The 18,831-nt window shown below is 36.1% G+C and overlaps 1 protein-coding gene and 1 long non-coding RNA gene across 5 annotated transcripts in view; one reads left to right on the top strand and one right to left on the bottom strand.

Moving 5' to 3' along the window:
• Positions 1 to 302: 302 nt before the first annotated feature.
• LOC134199138 (uncharacterized) lies at positions 303 to 1,358 on the bottom strand. The gene is made up of 2 exons (XR_009973490.1): positions 1,252 to 1,358; positions 303 to 1,053 (listed from the first exon to the last, which is right to left on the bottom strand). It is a non-coding gene; the product is annotated as an uncharacterized LOC134199138 (long non-coding RNA).
• Positions 1,359 to 1,403: 45 nt separating this feature from the next.
• LOC101739701 (tubulin monoglutamylase TTLL4) overlaps positions 1,404 to 18,831 on the top strand; it is a 28,811-nt gene continuing 11,383 nt past the window's right edge. For 2 of the 4 annotated variants that reach the window (XM_021351452.3, XM_021351451.3), the window contains exons 1-11: positions 1,404 to 2,205; positions 2,530 to 2,880; positions 3,468 to 3,696; positions 10,872 to 11,062; positions 13,174 to 13,364; positions 14,403 to 14,480; positions 15,210 to 15,458; positions 16,004 to 16,278; positions 16,661 to 16,868; positions 17,867 to 17,993; positions 18,401 to 18,620. In XM_021351452.3, coding sequence (XP_021207127.2) covers positions 1,850 to 2,205; positions 2,530 to 2,880; positions 3,468 to 3,696; positions 10,872 to 11,062; positions 13,174 to 13,364; positions 14,403 to 14,480; positions 15,210 to 15,458; positions 16,004 to 16,278; positions 16,661 to 16,868; positions 17,867 to 17,993; positions 18,401 to 18,620 — 2,475 coding nt within the window. In that variant the 5' untranslated portion in view covers positions 1,404 to 1,849. The remainder of the gene's footprint in view (positions 2,206 to 2,529; positions 2,881 to 3,467; positions 3,697 to 10,871; positions 11,063 to 13,173; positions 13,365 to 14,402; positions 14,481 to 15,209; positions 15,459 to 16,003; positions 16,279 to 16,660; positions 16,869 to 17,866; positions 17,994 to 18,400; positions 18,621 to 18,831) is intronic. The other 2 variants (XM_062669355.1, XM_012694862.4) reach the window with 1 other exon arrangement.

Genomic DNA, 18,831 nt, shown 5'->3' with positions numbered 1-18,831 from the left:
ATCATTCTGTGATATTGATTCAGAAATAATAAACCGTTCGCTGAGATTAAAATTAGCACAATGCCTTCGATCAATAATAGTACTAGATTAAGGATCAGGAACAAAAATAAGACGCTCCAGTGGCCACGTTTGCAGACACGAAAACATCTTCATTTCTTAGAAAAAAGTTTAATAATGTTAACGACTTCAGTTTATTATAAACCTTAATGCTTAAACATAAAGTTTAATTACTATTGCAAAATATATGTATTTAGGTCCTTTCGTCAGAAAAAGAATATTATGGAATAAATTTAAAATGTCACTTGAACATAAAAAGTCATCAGTACAAAAATATTTATTCTAAAATGATACTTAAAGCCTAATTTATAAGGTTAAAAATATTTGTTTAAAATTTCGTGCTTATTGTATTGTGGAACTAGATGTAGTTCTTGGTATTACATTTCAATGCTCAGAACACAGTAAGTATTGAAAGACATAGAGTTGCAGAATATACATATTTGTTTTAGGTTTGTTTTGTATGGTCGCAACTATTTTTGACCGATTCAAAAAAGTAGTAGATAATATTTTACATTGCCGCTATTACAACAAATAGGTGATAAAAAATAAAATTGAATAAAGTAAAAAAAATATGAAAGGAAACACGAAACATGTTTTCCACGTATTCTTTATACAGAAGTAATTAAAACAATAATGTAGGTTTAATTACCTTTAAACAGATTCAGTTTGTTATAAAGCTGTCTTTTAGAAGTCATTTTTATATGAGCGGTTTCTTTTTTACAAATATGTAATCTTATATCAATGAATTTTTCTATAATCAGTTTAATTTAGGCTTATTTTATGGCTGTGTTCGTTTCCCCCAGAAAACAAATCCTTTTCAGCATATACGCTTAAAATATTTACACATACATATAAAGTTTTTTTAATACTTTTTTGCATTGATTTGCCACCACCATTGAACAATTCTAGAATTTTTATAAGGGTTCTATATTTCTTCTCTTTCTTTCGCGACAATATATATCCATTGTGCACAGCGACAAGGGGCTACTAGGAAATCTACAAACAAAAATAACATTATAAAATAGCAAAACTACTCTATGCATTCCCTGTCCAAGAATAGGTGATGTTTGTTACAATAGTTGGTGCCTTGTTGCAAACATTGGCCAAACAATTACAATATTCGTAAATTGTGTTTTATTTACAATATAATTGTGTTTATTATTTTATGAAAAACACTTAATAATAGAAATTTACCAAAAAAAGATATTCCTTCCAAAACCTTGGTGTTACGGTGGTTTTTTACTCAGTTTTTGAACGCGCATTGCAGCGTTTTGACGTCTTAGTGTTGGCTATGATTGGACCATACTAATTTGAAATAAGACCACAAATTTATTTGTGGTCTTATTTTTCGGGCCGTTTTTGAAGCGCTAATCGCGAATCTAGTAGTATTATTGATCGAAGCACAATGCACTATTCTTCAGAGCAAATTGACACTATTGACAGTTGGTATTTTTCTGAATGAGTGTAATGAGTGTATACAATGTTGAATGTACGAAATTTTACAAAATAGTACGGTCACCATTCGCCATCATCAAATGCGTTTTGCCTTTCCGTGTTGAAAAATTAACGGTTTGTGATTAACAAGCACTTTATTATTATGCAGTTGACATGAAAATTCCTCCAAATATTAAAGAGGTAGTTCCGTTTCAATTTTGGCGGGACTATCATCAATCACATCGTTTGTCGAAGAATAGTTCAATCTGTCACTTGTCGCCCCTGGCCTCGAATTCATATTTCTTACATTTTAGCCGTTCAATATAAAATTAGCAGTAGAATTGGTGGTGACCATTAGATGTGGACATTGAACGATGTGTTGCTTGTAAGGTTTGATATGGATAGGCGAGTTTACTCTGATTACGAAGCAGACGTGTGCGATCCTTTGGGTTCAGTTGTTGAGTGGTCAAGACAGGGGCCGGCCCGCATCCTGCGGCGGCGCTGTCGAAGTGAGGGTGTCGACCGTTCACCGTACGAGGATGTTAGTCGCGAACGCCGCTCCGCCGACGGAATACCACGCCAAAACCGGCAGTCTAACAAAAGCTTCTTCACGCTGAACGTTGCTGATACGTACCACGATAGATTTCGCCACGAGTGCTCTCCCACTGCTGAGAACGGAGACTACATGGCGCACGATCAGGACAGATATCATAGGTGAGCTAAAAATTTATTTCAATTTATTTCCGATTTTAATTGTATTTTGGTTCTTTCTAACCTAAAAATATTTATTATTTCTTGTATGATTATCTTAATATGGTAAAATTACACAGTCACTTTAATTGTAACTAAAATATTGTTGGAAGATTCAATGATTCACACACATTAGTTTGTACTCAAATAAAAATGTCTTTTCTGAATCTTAAATATTGATAGAAATATGTTTTGCTGACAATACTTTGTCCTTAAGAACATTACATTTACTCTAACCTACAAACAATATGTTACTGCAATACTAATGAATCAAACATTTATTTTTAGCTATCAGCCATCAAAATCAAGATTTTATAGAGCAAGTCCTACCAGACCATTATTAGTAACCACATTATCCAATACCAAAGTAGATGACAGATTGCCCAAAGTCGAAGAATTGTTTGAGAAACTTGACCAAGATATGATGGATGTCCACAATACAAAACAACCATTGAAATCAATATTAAACAATCCTTTTTTAAAGTCACCACCTCAGGGTATACTAAAAAAACCAAAAAATAAGGTTTATCAAGATTCAAAAACTAATCTGGAAGGTCGCAGAAGGCAGCGGGCATCAAGTGAATCTGATAATTTATATTGTAACTATCATGTGGCATCTCCTATACCTGGATATGATAGGTAAATTTTATCATTCCAAACCTTATAATTGTCAATAAATACCAAATTGTTTTATTGACTTTCACTACTAGTTTCAGGCATCAATAATTATGCAAAATTCAGTTGAATATCTTATCTTTCTCCGACTAGTAATCTAGTTGGTCTCATGTATTCATTCCTTTAACATTAAATTAAAATTGTTGGTATTGATTGTTCTTAAATGTGAATTGAAAATTTTGAATCTAATGCTGCTTGAAAATGTAAATAGTACATAACTTAAAGAATCCAAACAGGAATTTAAGTAGATTTGTTATTAAAGTAATGTTCCACTTAAATTTGTTTTATAAACAGTTACAATGAATTAAAATGATGGATGCTGTTTTAATTTAAATCTTAGGGTTGACATAGTGATGACAATCAATACAATTTGTAATTAAAATATGTAGCTGAAAAAAGCATGTACGACTCTTCGTTGTTACATATTATACTATTGTATATTATACTAGTGACAATTACTTTGAAGCAATTGCTTTTGTTCAATTCAATAATTTAGATGTCAGAAAATTAAAGAGATTGTCATGTAAATAAATATGTTGAATTTATTACAGCCGCCTCGGGTACATTTCAAGCAATGTGAAACGGGCAAAAGACAATTCTGGAACTGGTTACTCTTATGGTACTGCTGTAGCGAATGCAGGTCCTCGCTGCAAGAGTCCCACATACTCAAAGAACTTGAGGTGTAGCTGCAAAGATAACATGTCAAGAGATCATGTGCAAGTGTTGAGGACTACTGCTATTAACAGCGACACGGTTGACGTTCAGCCCATTATTGAATTGGTGAGATTATAGTTTTTTAATTTCATTGTAGATGATTGTCAAGTTCCCACAGGTGGCATTTTCTCATGTTGTTTCTTTTATGTTTTTTTAAATTAATTTAAAATTTTTAAACAATTTCCTAAATGACATTTGACATTTGACTTGTATTTGACATTTGCTACTGTCTAAAATAACTTAACCTGAGTTACAAGAAACATACAGAATAAAAGAACACTGTAATCTAATTAAACTGGAGCTTGCAATTTTCAATAAGCGAAGTATTGGTTATGACTTATTATGAGTCAAGAGTAATTACTACCATTCTGTCCATGTCTGTCCCAAAGCAGTCATACATTGCAATTTTGAGAACATAACGCCTGTATTACAAAAATCATGTCTGAAGGTTAGCGTTGATATAAACTTTGCAAAGCTTCTGCTTAAGCTCTGGTAAATTAATCAGTTTGTTTATTTGCACATCGACTATTTTAAAAAAACGAAAGTACTCTTAACTTTACATATTATGTACATGGTATTAAAATGTCATCAATATTCTGAAATAATGACTAGGAATATGATCTGATAGGTATAATTATAGTTCCCAATTATATATTAGCATGGTTAGCAGAAAGTACATAAAATGTAATCAACGACATGTCATAATTAGACAAAATGCTTGAACATGAAAATCTTGCATAACGTAAGGTTTTTTATCGAATCATCATATAAGGTGTCGATGTAATCTACACATTTCTGCAGATATTTTGGGAATTTATTTTGTAAATTTTAGTTGATTCAGGGTTTTGTGTATTTTGTGAATGATTCTTACTCAAGAAATTGTCTTCATCTAAATCAGATTTTATATTAATAATAAATTTATACTGTGCATGTTGACTGATACTTGTATGTTTTCATAATGGTTCTTATCACAGAAAACAAAATTTAGATCAACATAGAGCAGCAAGCACTATAATAATATATAATAATATCAATCCTTCTGTCGGCTAAATAAGATTGAAATGAATTTTTTTTTGCTAAAATGAAAAATTGTGATGATAATAGATAAAATGATGTGAGGAGTGTTCAGTCTTCATGAGGGAAAAAGTATACACATTTGTCAGAACTTTGCAGATTTATTTCATTGATCTCATTAAAACATTTCATACCTATTCTACTCTTCACCAAGCGTATTGCTTACATTATGATTTTAATGAACATGTACGCAATTGTGGTTTGTTTCTCTCTCCAACAATATCTTGCATTGTCACTTCAAAGAATCTGAATAAATTTAAAATCCTATTTTCAGCTGTACTCTAACAAATCACATCAACAATTCAAATATTTGAATAACTAAATATTACATGTAGACTGTAGTCTGCTGTTAAGCGATGGTTAGAATAACAATTTTGATTATAAATCAAACAAGAAAAATATAATTCTGAAATGTATCATTTACTTTACATGGTTTACTGTTTTCTAATACTGTACGAGATGCTTATTATTATTAAAACTACTTTAATCTACTTTACTATATAATTTACAGTTTAATCTCGCTTTTTGTTGGTTGATTTTATAATTTTCAACATTTTGAATATATTTTAACTTTTTTGATCACCATTCATTTAATTGGGTTTTTTTGGGTAATAAGCCATGTGTGGATTCGTTGACATCTTTGAATTGTGCATAATATAGTCCAGTCTATTTAGTTATAAGAATACAAATTGTTTCTATGCGTCCGACCTAGGCAACGAGGTAACGCAGTCTTGTCGGATCCCCCGATCCACTTTTGGTTCCTTTAGATCTCTCAAGCACTGGTTACCGTCCTCTTCGAATTCCCACATAGACACAGTCCACTGAGTTTCTCGCCGGATCTTCTCAGTGGGTCGCGATTCCGATCCGGCGGTAGATTCTGCGAAGAACTGCTCTTCCTAGGGCCAGTGTTAGCAACACTTCCGGTTTGAGCCCCGTGAGCTCACCTACAAATTACGGCATAGTTGGAATAGCCTTTTAGGTTACCAGCGAATAGGTAGGGAAAAAAACACTGCTTGTCAGGATTATGCTCTTGCTAGGGTTAGTGTTAGCAAAATTGGGATTCGAAATGTGAAAATGTGATTCGATAGTGCTGCTAAAGAGATGCTTAACCTAGGACTTAATCCTATGGCACTAAATTCCTCTTACGTCAGAGATAGAAGTTTAAACGTCGGGCATGTATTTAATTTTTGAAACATGTGTGAAATTGTCCGTTTTTAGTATTTTTTGCTTTCTTACGACTTGCATGATGGAGCTTACTTTTGGAATTGTCAAACTATAATGTAAATGTCCATGAAAAACTGCTGTCTTATGACATGTATATACAATGTATTTGTATGTATCAAAGTGTCGTTTAAAGGATAAAGCGTTGCATTATTACTGGTGGTAGGGCGTATTTTATATATACAGTACCCACTGGTAGATGTCACCAAGCTGCCTATTTCTGGCGTGAAGTGGCTATGCATTCCGTTTTTAAGGTAAAGACAATCCTTATCAGACAATTAGGACTTCGACCTCTTATCTCATGGAAGCATGGTGGTAGGACCTCTTGTGAGTCCGCGCGGGTAGGTGCCTCCACCCCGAGACCTTAGAACTTATATCTCAAGGTGGGTGGCGCATTTACGTCGTAGATGTCTATGGGCTCCAGTAACCACTTAACACCAGATGGGCTGTGAGCTCGTCCACCCATCTAAGCAATAAAAAAAAAGGCATTCAGGTTGTGTTTCGTCAGGTTGTGGGTTCCGGTAACCACTTGTCAAGTGGCCCGTTCGCTCATTTACCCGTCAATGCGATAATAACCAAACAATTATTGATTAATCCGCAGTTTAGATTAAAATCGTAATGCATCTAATTAACTTCTGACTAACGGGGATTCGCGTGCACAAAGTTGTTTGGTTCAGAACTGAAGTTTCATAACTAAGCTAACTGGGTCAAACGATGTCTGAATTTATGTTTTGTATTCGTAATTATTCAACAGGAAGCTTGAAGAATTAATAAATTTTGTTTATTTTAAAAGATATATTTATATTTATTAAAAAACTAGCGGACCCGGCAGACTTCGTAATTAATGCCTCAATCGATAAATAAAAGACCTAAGCTTTTGTATAAAATAAACTTAAAACAAACAAAAGGAATCCGTCTGACGGGGGGGACACATCTAAGGAAAAACAAAATTGTTATTTTTATTTCATTCCGAGCATTTTCATATTTATCCACCTTTTAAACCTTCTCTGGACTTCCACAAATAATTCAAGACCAAAATTAGCCAAATCGGTCCAGCCGTTCCCGAGTTTTAGCGAGACTAACGAACAGCAATTCATTTTTATAGATTAAATACTAAATACTATTTACGCATAAAACAAATTCTTTTCCAATTAAGTTCTATATTGTGTTCTGTTTATTTTAGGAAACGTGGTGTGTTATGTAATAAAATTGTTTTTTTTTCCTTTTATATTTTCGCAAAGCGATAAACCTATTGATCATGCCACGATATAAAAACATAGATCAGAAATTCATCGTAAAGATACTTATAATATTCGCTTGTTTGGAGCGCGGCGTCAGCTAGTTGACGAAGATTTAATCGCCCGACAAAATTATGTTTTAAAAACACGTAACAATTTGTAGGCGCACAATAATAATTAAATTATAAATCGCGGAAGCCGTGGAATTTTTCACTAGATATTTTCGGGTTTCGCTAAGAGGTGACGATGATTTTATTACGGTACCGTGACGTGTACAATAGTTGAGGCGTTATGCAAAAGTGAACAATGAATGTGTGTCCGTTTACTTTAATAACACATGTGCTCGGTGCACTACTGGATCACACCAGACAGTTAGACGCTAGCGACGGAACGAAAAAGTTGTCAGCGCTAACGTAATGTCGTAAATATTACAAAAAAAAAATACGATAAAAATGGGAATCATTAAGCAGTTATTCAAGAAATTTTATGAAAATGTAAGTATAAAAAAATGCCCTCGATATTTATTACTTTAATACTGTTCAATAACACTTATTGAATACACATGTTGTTTTTATTTTTTTTATTCTGATTTATGTTATCATTAATCTTACGATAACACACTTTTGTTTGTTTATGTGTATACTCGTGATACACGAAAAAAGAAATATATTTGAAAAATTTGTGTATTTATAGAGCGCGTGCATGACCTAGTTTACAAATATAAAGAAAACGTTATCTTTGATAAGTTTTTACTTTATTGTTTTGAAATATTCAAGTAGCAAATATTAAAATAGTAGCAAGTATTCAAATATTCAGGTACACTAGACAGCTGTTACCATAATCGTTGCGCGCTAATGTGTAGATCAATTCAAAATTCGTCTTTAAATAGCGAAGGTCGTGCAGGTCTACGACTTACGACCCTATATAAATGCTCACTACCAAATATAATTCTTAAGATCGCAGGAATTGAATTTGTTTCCAGTGCGTTCAACTATACATGGCAGTAAACGACAAATCTTTACGAATAAATTAAAATTGTATTTGAAAAATTTTATTCTCTCGCTTTGTACTCGCGTTAATCATACAATAACATACGTTCTTGTCTATTCCGAGTCCAAGTATCGAACAGTTAAATATTTTACAGCGATGGCTCTATCTGGAGTCTATCGAGAAACTTGTTGTTTAGGGTAGGGCCAATGGTAAGAGATCTCGAGGACGAATCCCCATGCGCTGGACTGATCAGGTGAAAGGCCTTACTGAAACCTCACTTAACGAGTGCGTGCGCTACGCCTCAGTTCGCAAACTATGGAAAACATTGTCAAAAATAATAAACAAGAATTCCACATGACCACGACTGCTCTTCCAAGGGCTACTATGATCATGTCTCTCATTACCATGTAGTTCTAAGCGAATACTACGGTTAGTCTGTGTTTCCGGTACATTATCAACGAATTGAAAATTCGCGTAACCACCAGAACCTCGATACTATACCTAGATAGTTACGTGCAGTATTTATCCAGCTTGAACTTTGGCAATTTAGTATTTTATTGACTCAAATTTAATTGTTGAGAGTTATGTGAATAAAGTAACCATCAAATTTTTTTTTACGCACCTAATCCCTGGTAGGTGAGCTCATGGACTCAACCTGAGAGAATTTGCTAAAACTGGCCCAACTAAGAGTAGTGCTTCGCTGATAGTACCGCAGGAGCGGAATCGCGATCCACTAAGAAGATCCAGCGAGAAACTTAGTGGTTTGTGCCCCTATGGTCCAGTTCGCATGGCAAATGGATATTGAGTTTGTGTTCCTCTAAATCGAGTTTGTATGTACCTAATGGTGTTGAAATAAAAAATAAAAACATATATTATCCTCAAAGAGCACAAACAAAAACGTCATCGTAATTTCTCAACTCGATACATTTTAAAAAAGAAATGGCACGAATAAATCAAGATCAGAATGACGACCTTATTATATCACTGGAAATTAATATTAGTCATCTAACGCACGCTATGAATCGTCTCGCAATAAATTATTTTAAAGAAAATTTCATTCTGAATTCAAAATAATAGAGCCGATTTTCGGAAATCTCAATTTTCATATATATTTTTTTATTTGAGCTTGAGTTTTACATAAGTGCCAGTAAAGAACGTGGGCGTGTGATACTAGCGGTTACTGGTTACATCTCGTATGAAGACATCATAGTACGTTTAATTTCGTGTACTTTAGTTTTTATTGTACCAACGGTTCAAAAGTTTTGGCGTGATGCCAGTAAAGCAAATGTCAATACAATGCATTATCACTGTAACGCGCGCGTCGATTTGTACTTGTGCCTATTAATTGTTTTGAAATTAAAATCTCATAATATTCCTATACTGTTCTCCTTAATATGGATGTGTTTGTTAAAAGGTGCTGTGGATTTTTTAGTTTGCAAAGTGATTTTGGAAAAAATATATATTTCCGAATAGTGTTAGTATAAAATGTTTTTTACGAATCTATATTTGATTAAAAAATAAAATAAAAATAATTAAATAAGAATTAATTAGTAAAGATTATGGTTTATCCATATTATAAACAGATTTAGAATATTGTGAACATTGTAATATTAAAAAAAAAAATTTTTTTTTCCCTCACTTTAAAAACACGTTCCTGAAACATCACAAAACTTGACCTATAAGTTTACCCTTGACACGTTTAGTGTAATTTAAAAAAGATACAAGTGTGGGGGAACAAGCCAGAGGCGCGCATACCGCAATGGCTGCCAACTCTCAGGACACTCCAGCTAAAATTTACCGGTAAATTACTCTGTACCACGTGAATAACATATATTTCTGTCGACCCATTTACATGAGCGCTATCGGATTCCTTATTGCCGTTATTTCGGTCTCACCTGTCACGTGTGTAAATCGTGAAATGAATAAATATCTATAATTTTTTTTTGAATCAAATTTTCCGTGACTTAACCATATATCGTACGGGTTTCCATACATAGACTTGTGTCGTCGCGTGTTGTCTAATGTCCACTCGTCTGACATTGTAGATGTAAGTGTTGTCCACGTTTTGAAGCCGTAAGTCGATAATGTGCTTAGAGGAAAAATTCCGTTGTTTTTTCCGTAAAAATTGGATGTCACGTGTTGTTATTGCGATTTTTAAAGGGCTACATAAACACGTGGCCCGTCTACCTGTTGACGCATTAGATGTTTTCGTAAGCTATGCTCTCGAAAAGAAAACACTACGAAATTATTTGACTAATAGTAATTGAAGACATCAGTAAGGGAAATGGTTAAATACAATTTTTAAGGTTTTTGAGTTTTTACATTGAATGAAGGTGTTATGTGCCTATAAATCAAGATAGACCTTAAAACTCCGGGTTTAAAGGCTATTTTTAGAAAATGCACGTGATGAAGGATTTTTGTACGGAAAAAAGTACAAGTAATAAAAGTTTTGTAGGTATACGACAAAGGGAAGATCCTCCACCGAGCGGGTAATATTGCTCGGTAGACCGTTGTATATATGCAAGCTTATCTTGAGAATGTCGCAAGCGAGATTCAGGCATCTATCAAATATCTTGTGTTCTGTGATGGCTACCGCCAAAATTGGTTGCCCGTTTTCTCAAAATCAACAAATTGTATCACATCCTCTACATCCACTCATGTCTTCAATTGTATGTTTATTAGTTCTGATGTCTATTGATTTGTGTGTTTTGTCTCCAGCCCGGCCAAGACACGCCGACCCCGACTTGCCCGACGGTGAGCCCAGCCTTGCCCGTCAGCTCAGTCACGGCGATACCAGTTAAAAAATCAATAAAGACAGTTAAGAAGAAAGTTAAAGCTAAAATTAAAGTATCGAAGATGAAATCGAACACTAAAGTCGAATGTGCCGTTATCGGAGGGGAGATGGAAGAGTGAGTGATCTCTTTTGTAACTAGTCTCTTTTTTTTTTATTGCTTAGTTGGGTGGACGAGCTCGCAGCCCACCTGGTGTTAAGTGGTTACTGGAGCCCATATCTACAACGTAAATGCGCCACCCTCCTCGAGATATAAGTTCTAAGGTCTCAGTATAGTTACAACGGCTGTCCCACTCTTCAAATCGAAACGCATTACTGCTTCACGGCAGAAATTGGCAGGGTGGTGGTACCTACCCGTGCGGACTCACAAGGGGTCCTACCAACAGTAAAAACAGATAAGTATTTCCTAGAGTTACTATGTACATTGATATAAGAGCGATTCCAACTTTGAAACGTTAACGACCGATTGATTCACGGTAAAAATATAATGGATATTAAATTCCTTACTGCCGTTAAAACCCACAACATATTAACACAGGTCTACTGTTGATAGTAAATGATAATAGTAAGAGTTAGGTAGAAGCGTAGGATGAAGTAGGGCGTGATTTGATATCAGCAGCAATCGCTTTTAAGAGGCTGAAATAAATTCCCGTGTCTTTTTAAAGGATCATATTATTTGCGGTTTTTGCAAGTCGTAGACTAAATTAAAGCTACTTTTACGGTTCAATCTAGCGTTTTTTAAATCTCATAATATTATTTCCGACTTATCGATACTTTACGGTTTTCGTGGTCACGGACGATATTCCTATATGGCGTTATCTGTTTATGACACGATGAAAGATACACCACGGTCACCGGTAATATGAAGTTCAAACAAAACCGGAAACGTACGTCATTGAGCTATAAAATTTTATTCTAAAACGATTCCAGCCTGTTATGAGGCGTTTATATTAGTATTTAAATGCGGGCGCATTACGTATTCGGCTTCTGCTGTCATACCATTAATACCAAAGCAGGGTTGACGTCAAGCAGACCGCCGGTATAATTCCAAATCCCTAAACAGCAATGATAAGAGAACACGCTGAGCCAACCCGAAGTAAAGTGGCATAAGGGCAAGAACAAGAAGATACCTTTAATCTTTTGTTACCCTAGTAAACAAAATTCGTGTTTTCGGCAAACAACAATGTTGCACCAATTATGTACTGATACGGAGTGATTAATTAGTTTATTGTTGACAATTGCTTAAAGCCTTGGATCATCACAGATTGTATCCGTGGTTTGTGTCATTTACAAAAATGTTAATGCATAATTAGTAAAAAGAATACGAGGACGATGGATATGAAAAAGATTGTGTGAAAGAGGATATGCGAGAGTGAAGGGTGTGCCGAAGGACAGCCGTTGTGCAATTCACCCACAGCTCACTGCCACTTCGATAAAGCGTCACGACACGAAAACCCTCTCATCGTGGCTGCCGGTAACTACATTCCCGATCCTGCGGGCAGAATGGAAAGCAGTCGACGTCGCCCAAAACACGTCATTTCTAATCCTCCCGATCCACTAATGGTGCTTTTAGGTACCTCAAGCACCGGTCATCGTTCTAGTCGCACCCGTCGCTTGCGACGAAGGGCTCGACGAGTAAATTAACCCACAGAGTTTCTGGCCGGATTTTCTCAGTGGGTCGCGTTTTCGATCCGGTGGTAGATTCTGCGAAGCACGGCTCTTGCTAGGATTCATGTTAGCAGCATCGTCAGGTTTGAGACCGTGAGCTCACCTACTCGTTCAGTGAAATTAGTTTAACCTCGGGAGGCTACTAGCAGTGGCAAAAAAAGAAAATTACAATTCAAACTTCATGTTCGGAAGACGAACGACGCGGCGACGTGAATCATACGGTAGTGACAAAAAAATGTCCGTTTAACGAACTGGCGTCTGCTATTCATCAATTATCCATTTCTTTCGCGAAACAGTCATGCGTTCTGGTTTAGGCGGAAAAACCGTTACAGAGTATAATTGAGACTTATGTACCTCATGTCTTGGGGCGGCTGGCCATTCACGCTGATATCTATAAGCTCAGGCCATAGCCCATTTCTAAAACTATGGCCAGAATAACAGGCCACAGCTTCAGAAATCGGCACACGCATCAACAAAAATATGAATAGCATCATAAAAATGCATAAAATAGTTGAACGATTGGGAATTAGCTTAGCGAATAATATACAATTCCATCAACAGTGCACTCAGTCGATCGCCCTCCCCCGACATAGAAGTGTGGCATATGGATACAGACCCGATACCGATAGAGATAGGTGATATAGAGAAAGTCGTACTGAACAAGAATGAATCACTCGAAGAGATCTCAGTCAACAAACTGTCCACAAAGCTAAACGGAACTGTCGTTACTCCTAAGAAAAATCCTTCAAAAGGTAAGGTTTTTTTTTTATTTTTTTATTGCTTAGATGGGTGGACGAGCTTACAGCTCACCTGGTGTTAAGTGGTTACTGGAGCCCATAGACATCTACAAAGTAAATGCGCCACCCACCTTGAGATAAAAGTCTCAGTATAGTTACAACGGCTGCCCCATCCTTCAAACCGAAACGCATTACTGCATCACGACAGAAATAGTGGTGGTACCTACCCGCGCGGATTCACAAGAGGTCCTACCACTAGTAAAAACAGACAAGTATTTCCTAGAGTTCCTATGTACATTGATATAAGGGCGATTCCAACTTTGAAACGTAAACGACCTATTAATTCACGGTAAAAATATAATGGATGTTAAGTTCCTTACCGCCTTTAAAACCCACTACAGTGGTTTTTACGGATGTTCCGTTATAACTACTGAACCATGCATCCGATTGACTTGAAACTTGGTATCCATGTAGAAAATACATTTACTTAATGAATAGGCTAATATTTATATGAGTGTTTGACTCCCTACACCAGTTGCGGGGGCGTTAATGATGAGAATCTTTGTGGGGGTGAGAGATAATAATGTTAATTTTAAATGGCCTGTGAAGCGGACGGTTACAACTAGTCATTGAATACAATTGAATTAATCTTGGTTACATCGTTTCAAAAATAAAACGTACTAGCCTGCTTAGCGTGCCAACGAGCAGTGATAAAGTATACATTCATAAACTAGTAACAATTTAATGCACCGAAAAACGTTAAATTGAAAACGTTCCAATGGAAAATGTAATGCAAACGAAATCTTTAAATCCACGATAAATTATTGAACGCGTCACGAACGCGCAGCGGCACAGCACAACCGACGTTCGATTTTAAATATTCGTATTTTTTTTATTTTTTTTATTGCTTAGATGGGTGGAAGAGCTCACAGCCCACCTGGTGCTAAGTGGTTACCGGAGCCCATAGACGTCCACAACGCAAATACGCCACCCACCTTGAAAAACTTTCGTATGTATTAAATAAACGTTGAAACCGTTTACTACGCATTACAGAGAGGATGAGCAAGGAGCAAAGGTTTCTGACTGCTTTGCATACGACAAATCCGTTTAAAACGATACCGTCACGCAAAGGTTAACCGCCCTAACTCGTATTTAACATTATTTACGTAGTCACTAAGCATTATAAATGTTGAATTTTCTATAAATTTCATTTGTCGTCGTTATTAAAAAATATTTTTGTTTTGAGCCAGACATCTCTAGTTTTTTATCACATTTTCGAATTTTGCAAAGTTGTAGTGTATGTATTTTTTTTTTTTTTTTATATACATATGAAGCTTGTAACTCGTTACGTGAATAGTATTGATTGTTTGGTAAAAAATATAGTTGTATGTTGTATAGTTTTATTTTAGTTCATTATAATGTTGTGCTGTGAAGTACTTACTATGTGATGCTCTTAATCATTTTAATTAATAATTTTAGTACTTGATATCCCTATGCACTTGTGTTACATAAATTATTTTCATCTATCAAACTTCCCTTATGTTGGTTACTATAATGTGAATTGAGAATTTTAGTAACTAATTATTTAAAAAAAAAAAACGAATGTTCTTATACACTCATTCACACTTCTTTAACTGTCACCCTAGTGTAAAAATTCATTTAAAAACAAAACTCTTTTAAGTGCAGTGACTATTATTATTATTATTTTTTATAGCCCTTGTAGGCAGACGAGCATACGGCCCACCTGATTGGTGAGTGGTTACCGTCGCCCATGGACTTCAGCAATGCCAGTGGCAGAGCCAAGCCGCTGCCTACCGCTATTCGCATCCATATTAATTATAACATAATTAATGTTTACAGAATTGCCATTAATCATCCCAGAATCGATCTCAAGCTGTCTCCGACCGTCTCTCTTCCCGCGAGTGCCCCCATACCTGCGGTTCATCGGACACGAAGACTGCACTCCGCTGAAGGTTCCAGCTCCCATACAGAAGCATCTGAAATGGAAGCTCACAACGATAACGCCTTTAGTTGTGAAGAAAACTTTGACTAATTCTGGCTTTAGACTGGTTAAGAGCGAATGTGACACGTCAGAGTGTCCGCAAGAAGGTATGTCTTCTATTTGCTATCATTAGTTCAAAAATTTTCATTTTAAATATAGGTATTGAAATGATGAAAAAACAAACATTTTGCTAAAATAAATATAAAATAATAATTAAACACTATCTGCTACATTGGCCGGTCTTTGATCTCACTTCGATCTGATCTCTGACAAACTTAACAGGACCATTCGCTTACCCAATCTGAAGGTTAACTGAAGATTTCATTGAAATCGGTTCAGCCGTTTCGAAGTCCATAGGGAACACTAGCTGACCCGGGAAACGCTGTTTTGCCTTATAAATTATTTCTAGGAAAGATAAATAACCTAGATACCGACTGCAGCGCCATCTGTCGGGCTGATTTGTGAATCTAAATCATCCAGGGTGCCACCCAAACGCATACAAAAAAATCATTCAAATCAGTCCAGCCGTTTAGGAGTTTAGTGACAAACACACGCACAGAAGAAATATATACATAAATATTAATATATACACATTATCGGCTATATATATATATTATTTTGTATGTTAATAGAATTAACGTAACATTTTCAGAGACCGTAGAGTGGATAGGCATATGGGGCAAACATATGAAGTCAATAATGTTCAGAGCCATAAAAGATGGACAGAAGATGAATCATTTCCCCGGTACCTTCCAAATCGGCAGGAAGGATCGATTGTGGAGGAACCTTCACAAACTTTGCACTAAGTATGGAGTCAAAGAATTTGGTATTATGCCGAAAACTTACGTATTGCCACATGATCTCAAAATGTTGAAGCATGACTGGGAAAAGTATGCCGCTAACAATGAAAGGTGGATCATAAAACCGGTAAGTTGGTTTTGTACAAAAATGGTGTACGGAAAGTAGAAAAGCTATTTATCAAAGATTATAATATCTTGTATGTGATATCGCCCGAAATTTTTAAATTTCAATTACAATAAGAGATTTGACGGTTTCTTATTGTATCGGTACGGTTCGCAGATTCCCAGAGTCGATTTTAAACATTCATCATGTAAGAAATTTGATAATGCTCTCAGTAAAGCCGCGACAATTTTAATAAACCAATAGACTTTTGGCGAAGCTTCCGAAGTCATATTTTGTAAAAAAAATCCCATATTTGTGCAGTTTCCACAAACACTACAATCACTTTTAGAATTTCTTCCAAAAAGTTTTTATACATTCAAATAAAGTTTTTTTATTTTTATTTTAGCCTGCGTCAGCCCGAGGCACCGGCATCAAGGTGGTGTCCCGCTGGACGCAGATCCCGAAGAAGAGGCCGGTCGTCGTCCAGCGCTACGTCTCTAAACCGTATCTAATTAACGGAAGCAAGTTCGACATGAGGCTGTACGTGCTCGTCACGTCGGTGCACCCGCTCAGGATATATTTGTACAAAGATGGCCTTGCCAGGTTCGCGTCGGGTAAGCATAAAAAACAATTACTTTTTTTTTTCTACCTAAGCTGATGGTCTTGAGAGACCATATCAGCGTCACCGGGCGAGTAGGTAAGCTCACGGGCTCAAACCTGACGATGTTGCTAACTCTAGCAAGAGCCGTGCTTCGAATCTACTACCGGATCAGAAACGCGACCCGCTGAGAAGATCCGGCGAGAAACTCAGTGGGCTGTCTGTGGGTTAATTTACTCACCAAGCTCTTCGTCGCAAGCGACGGGTTCGACGAGGATGGTGACCGGTGCTAGAGGTACCTAGAAGCACCGTTAGTGGATCGAGAGGATCCGAAATGACGTGTACCACATTATTTTGATGGCGCATCATTATTATATCGAGAGGTGAAAGGCTATTTGGTTTAAGCGACGTATTTGAAACTACATGAGTCATTTAAAATTAAAATAAAAATTGTAACAAAAAAGCTTCCGCTATTTGCATGGAGTAAACTTAATTGAATTTAGATTAAAAACATAGAATTGTTAATGTCAATTCTAAATAAAATTGACCTTTAATTACAAAGTTAATGTCGTGTATTTAGCGGAATGTCGCTTAAAACAAATAGCTTTTCACCCCTCGATATATTATTATAGCGATCACCGATTGCTTAATTTACTGGTGGTAGGACCTCTGTGAGTCCGCGCGGGTAGGTACCACCGCCCTGCCTATTTCTGCCGTGAAGCAGTAATGCGTTTCGGTTTGAAGGGTGGGGCAGCCGTTGTAACTATAATGAGATCTTAGAACTTATATCTCAAGGTGGGTGGCGCATTTACGTTGTTGATGTCCATGGGCTCCAGTAACCACTTTACACCAGGAGGGCTGTGAGCTCGTCCACCGACCTAAGCAACAAAAAAAAAAAAAAATTAACTTGAGTGATGAGGAAAATGATTGTAATCAATATTAAATTAAGATTTTAAATTATTTATTAAATATAATAAGTAAATAATTATTAAATTATTGTTATTCCGCTTTCAGTAAAGTACAACGATGAGTTGACATCTCTGAACGATAGGTACATGCATTTGACTAATTACTCAATAAATAGGCTGTCCAAGAATTACACGCCAAACGAAGATTTTGCTTCTTGCGAGGGACACAAATGGTAAGTGTTTATAGTTTTACATACAGTTTTCTTGAAAATGGCGCGGAAACCTCCAAAATAATTTAGTTAAACGCTACTTAATGAAGTGCGTGTGACGTCATTCGGGACTAAAATAAAGTGACAAGTTAATCAGAGAGCATATATACTAAAACTACTGAAGTATTTGGTGTTTGACAATATATCGATCAAACAGTTAGATTTCAGTTAGAAATCATACTTTGGCTTGAAAAGTAGGACTGCCGGTATACAAAATGACTTATCCACTTTATGTCTTGAGGTAGGGAGTATACACATTTGTGACACTATTATCCGAAAAACCATTTAACATTAGGTAGGGTTGTAAAGTCGTCAGGTCATAAACTGCATTTTTCTTTATGCATCATTCCACGTGATAATATAATTTTTAGGACATTACAAACTCTATTCCAATACCTAAAGACTGAAAAGGACGTTGACACGGAAGCCCTGTGGGATTCCATGAAGGATCTCGTTATTAAAACCATAATATCGGGCGAGGCGAGCATCAGTTCGCTGACTAAAGCCAACATAACGTCGCGGTACAACTGCTACGAACTGTTCGGGATCGATGTTCTGCTGGACGAAGATCTCAAGCCCTGGCTCTTGGAGGTAACCTCGCACCCGCATACTATTGCTCAATATATCTACAGTAGGCGCGCGAGGTCATGTCCATCCTGAGGAATGCGGTAATGCTGTGACCTAGTTAATTATGGTAATGTCGATAATAACTACCGATTTAGTCAACAGCTTTCAATTTGGTTTAATGTAACTTAAGTTTGCAAATTATCAAATAAAATAAATGTGACAAGTAATTACTTAT

Source organism: Bombyx mori, chromosome 7 (assembly GCF_030269925.1).
Source record: "Bombyx mori chromosome 7, ASM3026992v2".
NCBI classification, from domain to species: Eukaryota; Metazoa; Arthropoda; class Insecta; order Lepidoptera; family Bombycidae; genus Bombyx; species Bombyx mori.
Note: the sequence above shows the minus strand (reverse complement) of the source record. Positions and strands in the feature narration are given on the sequence as shown.